This window comes from Nomia melanderi, chromosome 2 (assembly GCF_051020985.1).
Source record: "Nomia melanderi isolate GNS246 chromosome 2, iyNomMela1, whole genome shotgun sequence".
Classification (NCBI taxonomy): Eukaryota; Metazoa; Arthropoda; class Insecta; order Hymenoptera; family Halictidae; genus Nomia; species Nomia melanderi.
In genome coordinates, this window is record NC_135000.1 from 29,885,807 (window position 1) to 29,896,469 (window position 10,663).

General features: G+C 33.6%; 2 protein-coding genes across 3 annotated transcripts; one reads left to right on the forward strand and one right to left on the reverse strand.

Moving 5' to 3' along the window:
* Positions 1-23: 23 nt before the first annotated feature.
* LOC116429952 (nuclear RNA export factor 1) lies at positions 24-6,769 on the forward strand. The gene is made up of 11 exons (XM_031983517.2): positions 24-167; positions 305-393; positions 757-1,073; positions 1,149-1,235; positions 1,316-1,562; positions 1,639-1,832; positions 1,923-2,035; positions 2,404-2,440; positions 2,507-2,739; positions 2,813-2,981; positions 3,064-6,769. Exons 2-11 carry the CDS (start codon positions 318-320, stop codon positions 3,526-3,528), a joined length of 1,938 nt encoding a protein of 645 aa, XP_031839377.1. The 5' UTR covers positions 24-167; positions 305-317; the 3' UTR covers positions 3,529-6,769.
* On the reverse strand, positions 6,058-10,661 carry LOC116430003 (integrin alpha-PS3-like). 2 transcript variants are annotated; one of them, XM_076374267.1, is made up of 19 exons: positions 10,372-10,661; positions 10,035-10,272; positions 9,835-9,973; positions 9,698-9,762; positions 9,484-9,625; positions 9,324-9,409; positions 9,067-9,255; positions 8,889-8,988; positions 8,641-8,824; positions 8,379-8,560; positions 8,184-8,308; positions 7,900-8,114; positions 7,485-7,836; positions 7,183-7,293; positions 6,767-7,124; positions 6,589-6,685; positions 6,389-6,518; positions 6,267-6,312; positions 6,058-6,200 (listed from the first exon to the last, which is right to left on the reverse strand). In XM_076374267.1, the coding sequence occupies exons 1-18, from the start codon at positions 10,659-10,661 to the stop codon at positions 6,271-6,273; spliced, it is 3,045 nt and encodes a 1,014-aa protein (XP_076230382.1). In that variant the 3' UTR covers positions 6,058-6,200; positions 6,267-6,270. The 2 variants fall into 2 exon arrangements, with proteins under 2 accessions (XP_076230382.1, XP_031839454.2); XM_031983594.2 differs by having other exon boundaries at positions 7,183-7,363; positions 7,456-7,836.
* Between the last annotated feature and the right edge of the window lie 2 nt (positions 10,662-10,663).

Genomic DNA, 10,663 nt, shown 5'->3' on the forward strand with positions numbered 1-10,663 from the left:
CCAACAAAGCCAAGCGTCTTTTAACCCACCCATCGGATTCCATACCCCGCCATCTTCTTCCGATTTATCGGACGGAACATAATAATCGTGTTTTTTGAGGTGAAACTTTCTCTATTTCATTGGAACGCGTGGTAATATAAGTGGAAAAGTTGTATCGCTGAATCCAGGTAGTTAACAGTATTATTGTCAACGTTCATTTAAACACAAACGGGCAAACGTCAGCGAAGTGCGTAAAAGCTCGTTGGTTTCTAACCTTAAAGAATATTTGCGACGATCTTTATGTTTCACTTATGATCGTATCTAGCACGACTTAAAAGATGTCAAGATTCCATAAAAGTTCATGGGGTGGTCGGAACAGAAGAACTGGCAATTCGGATGACAAACACTATTTTGGTAAATGTTTCTGCTGTTACATTCTGCGTCTTTATGGCCTATTTTTTTATGGACATTATACTGTAGCTACACGTTCGATCCATTGGCATCATATTGTTGTTTTATCAATCTACTTACCCTGATTATCCTATTTTGGTAATACTTTCACTTCAGTATTTTATTATTCTTCATAATCACACTTTACAATTAGATTATTTAAAAAAAAAAGTGATATAAGCACATCATTGGTGAAAGTTCCAAATATTATTGGCAGCATTGTTTGAAAATTTACGATTACACCATACATGCATCATGGTGATCGAATAAATTGAATTAATCAGTTTTTCGAAGAAATTAATTTCTATAATTTTGCATGTTACATAGGACACGATGATCGTATACCACGAAATAATGGAGGTCTACATCTTGGGAGTAGACCGAGGGTATCTTTCAAGACTCAGACCAGACCCTCCAATGAATTAACTAGGAACTTGGCTTTAGCATGCTTAGACGATGATGTTCAAATGGCCACAAGTTCCAATAACAATAATAGGCAGGTTGTTATGAGAGGAAGAGACAAAGGCATGCAACGTGGAAGAATCAGTCCTTTACCTTCAATTCACTTCACATTCAGAGGAGGAAAGTGTATTCCAAGTGTTAGACATATGTTTGCTAGAGAACCCAATTGTTATAAAATTGTTGTAAGTGAAATTGTAACTGTTGACATTTAATTTAATCCAATGTACAGTACAGAATTTATTTTCCTTTCATTCCAGATACCATATGGACATAAATATGAGAAGGAATATATATTAAACAATCTTCTTAGTTATATGGCACCAGAAACTTTTGTTCCAATAATGGTAAATAAGAACTGTTTTTCATTACATGTGATCAGATTAATGATGCAATTTAATAATGATGTTTCGACATTTTTTAATAGTACAAGGTATCTGGAAACGAAGCCAGTTTTTATGTGGATGATCAAAAAGCAGCAATGGCGCTAATTAATTGTCATCAAAAAATTACAACTACAGATGGATTTAAATTACAAGTGAAGGTTTTTCAACCAGCATTTCCACATTGTGGAATTGATAATAAATTAAAAGAAAAACTGAAACAAGCCATGGCTAAACGTTACGTAAATGAAACTAATGCCTTAGATTTATCAAAGTTTCATCATGATCCTGGTAAGAATCCTTCTAAGTTTTAAATATGTTCCCTGTTATATTAAATGTATTAACTAGATGCGATTTTCCATTATAGATCTTGTTGCTGATTATTTCTGTGCTCTGTCTCGAAATATACTGTTAAAAACTGTATTAGACATTGCATCAGAACACATACCAAATCTGGAGGCACTGAATTTAGATGGAAATAGATTACACGTACTGGAGAAGTTAAATGTTTTGAACAAAAAATTTTCCAAATTGAAGATTCTGTACATCGGGGACAATAAGGTCAATAATTGTGTATCAACTAATTGGTACCCCTTTTTCTTTTAATTTTATGTAAATGTACATGAGATATGGTGTACTTAATATTTTCAGATAAAAGAAATTAAGCAAATAGATCATTTCAAGGACTTGAAACTGGAGGAACTGAAGCTATCTGGAAATCCCCTATGCAACAAGTATAAAACTCGACAAGACGAATATATAAGGTAATGTATTGTCTCATACAATCTCTCTACTCTTGATAAAAGAATTCTCCAGGTGGATAATTTCCTGAAGCTGCTAATGCATCATAAATGTTCACTACGTTCAGATAAAATGTTCATATACTGAACAAAACTATGGGCAGCTTAACAGAACTTCCTCATACATTTAAAATAATTTTGTTTTGATTTGTCACCTGGAATACTTAAAATTTAGTAGTGGGAATTAATTAGTAGAGAACAATTGTCCCTGGATTGTTCTAAACGGTCTGTGTATCTTCTTCTGTATTATACTCCAATAATAAGGCAAATGTTTCTGTTATTCCGACTAACTTGGAGCTTCCGGGCTTCTGGCTTTTCTTTCCTGACATTAGCGACGTGCGGAAACGGTTTCCCAAACTCCTACGGCTGGTAAGTTATTATTACTCGTAAACTAATGAAATTAAGTATCCATAATTATTTTTACATCTTTAATAGGATGGTATGGAGCTTCCTAAACCAATTCTGTTCGACGTAGCGGACGACGGAAACAAATTGCCACCTTCTCGAAGAATATTTGTTGCAAACACGAAAGCGCAAGAAATTGCTAGCCAATTTCTGCAACAATATTTTCTTATATTCGATAGCGAAAATCGTCAGCCGTTATTAGACGCGTATGACGAACACGCGTATTTCAGCATGACAGTGTCTTACACTCACAATAGTAATAAGTAAGTTTATTTTAAATGGATCTCATATCCACGATTAAAAAGTATTCGACGCTAATAATTTAACCAATTCTAGATTAAACGGATATCTTATGAAGAACAGGAATTTGTATAGAATTAACGATACAAACAAAAGGCACAAACTATTGAAGCACGGGAGGTTACCCGTAGTTTCATTTATCTCTGAAATGCCACAAACCTCCCATTATCTAAATACGTTTACTATGGATATCAGCCTAGTGACGGTAAGAGACTTCCTTCTTGTTTGATAAGAAAAATAATTAATTTCCCATCTTCATCTGTATAATCATATTACAATGGTTACAGGAAGTGATGATGTTAATCACGGTCACTGGTCTCTTTAAAGAGGTAGACAAAAAAGATGAGTCTATACGTTACTTTAACAGAACATTCACAATAGTACCTGAAGGAACTGGTTACTGTATTCGGAACGAACAGTTACACATTAGTAATCCAACAGACGCTCAGATAAAACACTTGAACACTCAGTTGGAATCAGAAATTGCAAGTCCATCGCCGCAGGCAGCGGCAGCGGCAGCGGCAGCAGTAGCAGTAGCATCGAGCAGCACCGCTGTGAAACCAGTACCACCGCAGATATCTGAAGACGTAAAACAACAGATGACCGCAACGCTCAGTCAACAAACGAACATGAACCTAGAATGGAGTCTAAAATGTCTGGAGGAGGTGCAGTGGAATTACGACAACGCGCTTTCGGTGTTTCAACAGTTCTTCAAGCGAGGACAGATCCCATTGGAAGCATTTAACAAATAAGTATTCGATAGAGATCGAAGAAAGTAAGATTCACATCAAACATTTTCTCATTCTACTTATTATTTTATCGATGCATGCGTCTATACATGTGGTACGTGGTGCTTCTTTATCATGATTTCAATGAAGACGTAAAGGTATTGGGTATCTTGCCATGTTCTATTCGTCACATTCTATGAAGTTACGCAACGTTTTTCCATCGATTTTGGTCACCCAAAACCTTTATTTGCTACTGACAGTGTACCTTTTCGCAATAAAGTAAAAATAAGCTTGTTGCGTATTCAAAAAGAAACGTAGAACGAGAAGAATGTTTTTTTGTCGTAGGGTAAACGCGTGCAACAACAAGCTTCTTTTTACCTTAACCCGGTAAAACATTTGAATGTGTTACTTATTGTAAAAGATATGAATCCGTAATGTTTATGTTTCGCGAGAGCAATTGTCCTTCATTCGAATCATGATACGTATACAAACGAAGATGGGATTTGATGGATGTATAGATTTAAAAATGATTTAAAGGGAAAATAATATTAGTGTGATTCAGCACTATAGTTTTTTTCTTTTTTTTCTATTTTAATTTTTGTACGTTGAACCTTCCAGATTAGGCGAAATGTTATTCAAAGCCATTAAGTTGAATCTCCTCGATCGTCTCATGCGTGAATAATTTTTCTCAGCACGTATACCTTTGAATACTTGCTGATTGTCGAAAATATGAGAATATGCAAGTAATACTTAGAGTCTGTTTACTGCCGATTTAATTATGTTTTACAAACATAATGATGTTTATTTTTCAAAATAACATATGCACTTTGCATACCAATGCACTCGCTCCATTTCAGAATATGCATTAAAATCATGTCCTAAGGGGGTCTCAAAGTAGCTGTTAAGTATTATCGATTAATATAGGAAAATAGTACGATTGTGTCCTCATTTGATGAACAGAAATTTTGAATGTGATATCCTACATAAAATAAGCATCATTATGTGCACAATGGAAACTAGTTTACATTAAGCATTATCAGGGTTGCAACGCAATGTAAGACTAAAGTTTATATAGAGACCATAGTTGGCTGAAATTTGTACGACGCTGATTGACCTTCATCATTACAATTCAATTTTGATTAAAATGTATTTTCTATAAGGTGTAGGCCATTCCTTTAATTCGATCAATTGAAACTAAAATTACTCTTGTACGCATAAAATAATGAAACATGTCAACCAGCTTCGAACATGTTTGGAAGAAAAAAAGAAAAATAGAGATTGACGCATTGCGTTGCATTTCTATGGTGAATACTACATCGCAAGTTGTATATATGAATGTACTGTTATTCGCGATCGTTCTGTCCATATGTGTTATACTTTCAAAATATCTGAAGTCCATGTACGTATAGCGTGTGAGCACAAATTATTTATCGGTATCGCTGGGATGTAATAATACACATCTAATGGAAAGAAAATGGACTTTCGTCATATCCAAGATGAAGACAATTATCGCTTGATAAAACGGTCACCGAAACTGCTCACAAACTGCTTTGGAAATGCCTCGCTGGTCATAGTTTTACTGTGATGGAGGACACGACAAACAACGAAGAGCAGAGTATGTCCTAATGAAATATTTAGGACCCTCGCAGGAAAAAAAAAGATACATATCGAAGGCAAAGCCTGTTATTTCCCCTCCTGTTGTAACCTGTCGGGACGCAGCTAATGCGCCACGACAAATAAGATACTAATCTAATCTTCATCAGGATACGAATAAATGAACCAACGATTAGCATCGAACAGAGTGAAATCTGGCTCGAGCTTCGTATATCAGCTGCTTCTAAATCCAGAAACCAAGTTCTGCACAGAAGCATTCGTTGGTCGAACAGAAGCAGTGGCCACAATTTCTTTGTGTCTCTGTTTCAGACACATGTTGGATGATACTGACAGACTTAACGGATTTGATACAGACAGAATGATAGAACACAAAGACTGCGTAACAAAATCCATGCGATTGTGACAAAGACGATTGCGATCAATAATTATTCTTAATTCGTAGGAAGCATTTAAATGCGAAAAAGATTAATGGCATGTACATGATCATCCGAAAGAATAGTTTATGCTCACACACTGTACCAATTCGTAACGACCTCCAATGACGGAAAGTATTTTATGGCAGTATGGCGAAACTACACTGCAGATTTTGCGACATATAAATCACACACCCATTACCACTATAAAAAAAGAAAATACTTTTTTACTAATTTACTCGAACAATTGTGAAACATTCTAGATATACATTTCTGTGTGTATTGTAAAAGAGTCGATCGCGGGTACTAAAGATATTTTCGTTCTTTTTAAGATAATCGTAGGCATTCGGATCACTCCGTGGACACATGTTAAGATACGTATTTGCAGTTTTTGCCTACTTTTGTCAGTTAAAAAAAAAAAAATTTGGGCGTAATACAAAATGTAAATACATGACAAATGATTAATGAGAATAAATATTTATATACTTAAGCTTGAGTTTTTCATAGAGAAAACTGAATATAAATATAATGTATATAAAAACTAGAATTTTATTAAACGTGTTTTGTATTAGACGAACGTTAAAACGGTTTAACACAATCTTAACACTTTTTCTACTCTATATTCTTTGGACGTGATTTGTCGTCAGATTTAAGTTCTTCTTCTGGTACCTAAAAACAACATAACGATACATAAACTGACCTATACTCGTATTGAAACATTTATAATGTACTTACTTTATTATTTCATACAACAGTTCGTTTGCCTCTTAAAAAAGCCCAACTGTTATTTAGGAAGTAATATTAGTAATAATTACAATATATTGTGATAATATTCGGAAAATAATAAAATGTTATACCATGAATAAAACTGCAGCCAAAATAATTAGCAACAATAAACCCACTGACACAGAAGTTATAATGATCCATAAATGCAACTCTTCTCTTCTCTGGCCATTATAAAACATTGTTACAAGTTCTACTGTGGATCTACAAATATTTTATTATTTATAAGAATTTAATTTATGTATTCAACATTCCATAAGATGTACAAATATACCTAGTTTCATTGTTGGAAAGTCTTACAGTTGGTTTTAGTATATTTACAGTGGCTTCAGTACTAAACTTTAAAGCAACCTTGTTGGTTTCAAAAATATCTAAATATATTTAGAAAGAAGAATCAAATATTTTTCTTTATTTTAAGAAATATATATATATATACAATACAAATGTACTACCTTTAAGTTTTTCAACATTTAAGACAAGTTTAATCAACACTTTTCCGACATCTTGCAGCGTTTTCAATGTATTTAAGCCGCATATAATAGTTGTGCAATATACGTCAGGATTCGAACAATTCATGTACACAACATTATTTACAATGTTCTCGCTAATATGTTGGGTTCCCACATTTTTCTTTGTATCATCAAAGTCCAAATCTGATTCGTTTATATGTCTCTTAACTATTAACTTATTAATCTGTTGCATATTGTGAGTTGCATCATGTATTGACGATTCTCCTTTTAAATCTATCTGTTTAGTGTCGAGAAAAAGACCGCTCGAAAAACATTCAAATTGTTGTCCTGACACGTATAGCTGAAAATGTAATTTTTCAAAGTTTGCGTTTATGTAAAGAGAATCGAGTATATCATACCTGTGGTTCGTATATATCAATCAGAGTTTCCAAATTAATCATTGTTGGTATTTTAATGATGAGTTCTGCGCTTCCTATGGGTGTTGCGCCAAGCTTATACACTTGATACATCTGCTGAAAACTAATATTCTTAGCAGTATCCTTAAGAGTGTTTAAATAATATATTTCCTCATTTGATTTTCTAAAGGATAAAGTATTTAACAGGAAATGCTTTTTTTTAGTATTTAATGAAATATTACTAATTAATTGTATTTAATGAAAAAAATTACGAACCCATTCAAAGATAAAGAAACTTCGCTTACTAATTTAAGAGTCTTCGTTATATTTGTCATCCCTTCATTTGTACTACGCGTTTTAATCGTTATGTAAAAATTTAATTTATAATCATGCATTGAATCGTCAATTAAATTTTTCATGTCAAGATCTAAGATAATATTTTTTTCTTCGCCTTTCCACAAAGGATTACCAACTTCACAGAATACTAATAAATTTTCTTTAGATGTATCTTCTTGGCAAGAAGGTAAAATGGTATGTAGCATCACTCTCTTGGAAGTCGTGAACTGGATCGTGGTAAGATAAGCTGGTTCTCCATAATTCTTTAGAGTGATATTTAACATTGCATAAGTTGAACCAATCACCCATTCGTTATCGTCGCTAAAAATGGATTTTAATGTTTAATCAAGTTGGAAACATAGCAATAAATTCTTTCTTTCTTACCGAATACCAAGAAATTTTGCTGTGACAGATATATTAGAGTTACAGATATTATCTGCCCCACAATCAATGTTAAAGGGGAGAAAAATTTGAGTAACATTTAACATGTTATTTTTTCTTTCGACAGGACAGTATTTGCAGAAGAGATTAGATGTATCATTCACGAAATGATGCTTTGCAACAACACTAATTGGTTCAATGAAATCTCTTATATTGCTCTGTAAAATATCCTGATTAAAGCAGGAATCAAATTTGTAAGCAACAATAATATACACATAAGTTATTACCGAGATATTGATTTGCGTTTTGAAACAGACGGTTGATGTTAAGTTGCTCGATTTGAATTCTAAGAATGTTTCTTTAGTCCGGTGATACCGTTCATCTACGATGATCGTGATCTTGAATTCTACGTCTAAAAATCGATCATATTTCATTAAACTGTAACTAAATGATATTAATTCCACAACAAATTGTATACCTGCCTCTTATACTCTCTATGTTATATCCGTCATGTTGTGAACATACTTCAATCAAAAATTCTTTAGCATCTCTTTTCAAAACATTAGGCTCAGCGCGAATTGTAAGTCTTGTTCTTACGACTGGTTTACTACGGAACACCATAACGTGACCAGATTTATATGCCCCTACTGCAAAGTCTAAATACCTAAGTGAATGGAAAATATAAATATATGTATTGAGTCTTTGCAAACAATGAAATATTAACGGGAAATAAGTGATATTAACCCGTTTCCATCAATGTCAACTGGTTTTGATATTGAAAATCCAAATCGTTCTATTTTGTAAAAATTATTCGGGATATCTGTGGATTGAATCCGTTCCGATGCTTGCTGCTTATTTTTCAAGTCTGAACCACCATTGTAAATGTAAATCACTCCAGATTCTTCCCAAGGTGCTCCGACAATGATATCTATGATAAGAGTTAAAAATTATTGTGAAGTCTACATTATTTATAATGACCTGTAGAAAATTACCATCAAATCCATCAGCATCTAAATCACCGCTAGCTACCGTGTATCCGAAATAACTCTCTTCCACGGTTCCATGGAGAAATATTCCCTCCTTAAAATAGCCCTATGCGAGATTAACAATAAAAGTAGATAAGTCAATAGTGAAAATATAATATTTCATGTTACTTCACACAAATCTCACCTTACTACTACCCAAGTAAATATACACTTTGCCATTATCTTGTCCCCAATGGGGTGCTCCAACAATAAGGTCATCCAAACCATCATTGTTTATATCTCCCACTGTTAAACTTCCTCCAAAAAATTCACCAACACTGGTACCTTGTAACTTGGCAATTGATAAATTTATCGTTACATCAATTACAGTAACCTGAGAAGATACTTCATATACAAGGGGTTCTATATTTTGTAGGAGAAATCGAATATACCTTAACTTACCTGGCCTACGTACTGCCAGCCTGGTGCACTACTGGCATATAGTAATTGACTTTTTCCAAAGAAATAACCAGATTCAACGCTATAGCCTACAGTATGCCGTTATGCAGCTGTTTATTTACAAAAGGACTTAAAAGTGTACTCAAAAACTTAAAAAACTTACCAAAATGAGATACGTCATCACCTAATGGTAATTTAACTGATTGTCTTTTATCTTTTTCTACTATTTCTACACTTCCATAACTTTCATGCATGGGCTTTCCTATAATACGATGCGTTCCATTTTCTCTTTTATCTTCATCTTGCTAAAAGTAATTCAAAATTGCCTTTGGAATATCAAATTAAACGTTATTGTAAATTACATCTTACATACATACCACTACTGAAGCATAATGAATGGAGAATCCATACATTGGATTATACCATATGTCTGATCTGAAATCTAATTAGTCAATTATTAAGTGTATTACAATCATGGTAGTACTCCTGATATTAATACTCTTGAAAACTCAACCATGAAATTCAAGATCATCGTATTCAACGGAGAGTGCAGTTGAAGTAATCCCTCCAGTATAACACATTCCCTGCATGGTGTCAAAATGGGCTTTACTAAATGGATTAATTAATCTTACTATAGTTCGTGGTGCGCATACCTGAAATTATTTACTCGTTTTTTTCATTGAAGTCATGCTGTAGTATATATGATACACTTACTGTCAATATTCCACTTGATTTATCTATGGACATAGAACTGCCAAACCAGCCCTTTTGCTGTTCAATAATCATGTGCATCTTAAGCCGAGATATATATCCCACTTTATACTTAAGTTCCTTTGGTTTTACTTGCGTACATGACGAGTTGTCGTTAATTGTACAGCGGAAAACAACACCAGGTTCATATGGTTGCTTGGTGGATGATGAAAAATTTCCTTTTGGAGCCCCCATTAGCAACCTTTCATGATTCCATTATTACACAAAATTAAACCATTAAAAACAGGTTTAAATTAACCATTTAAAAACAGTTTTATGAAAGCAACAAAACAAGAGTTACCAAGATGTATTGTTAACCGGATCATGGTACAAATACACTGTATAACCGACATAACTATTTCTAAACTTATCCGTACTGTAATACATACGAACAAACTTTCTATCTACATTGTATCCGCACGTTAGCGAGATGAATAAAAGAAATATCAGCTTCATTTTGTGTTTATGTTCCTCTACGCAAAGAATTACAATGCCGTGAAATTTAAAGAATACAGGAAGGCAGGAGATAAAGCAGCCGCTATTATAATTATCAGCATGACATAGTTGAATGATGACTAACAAGTTATTCATCT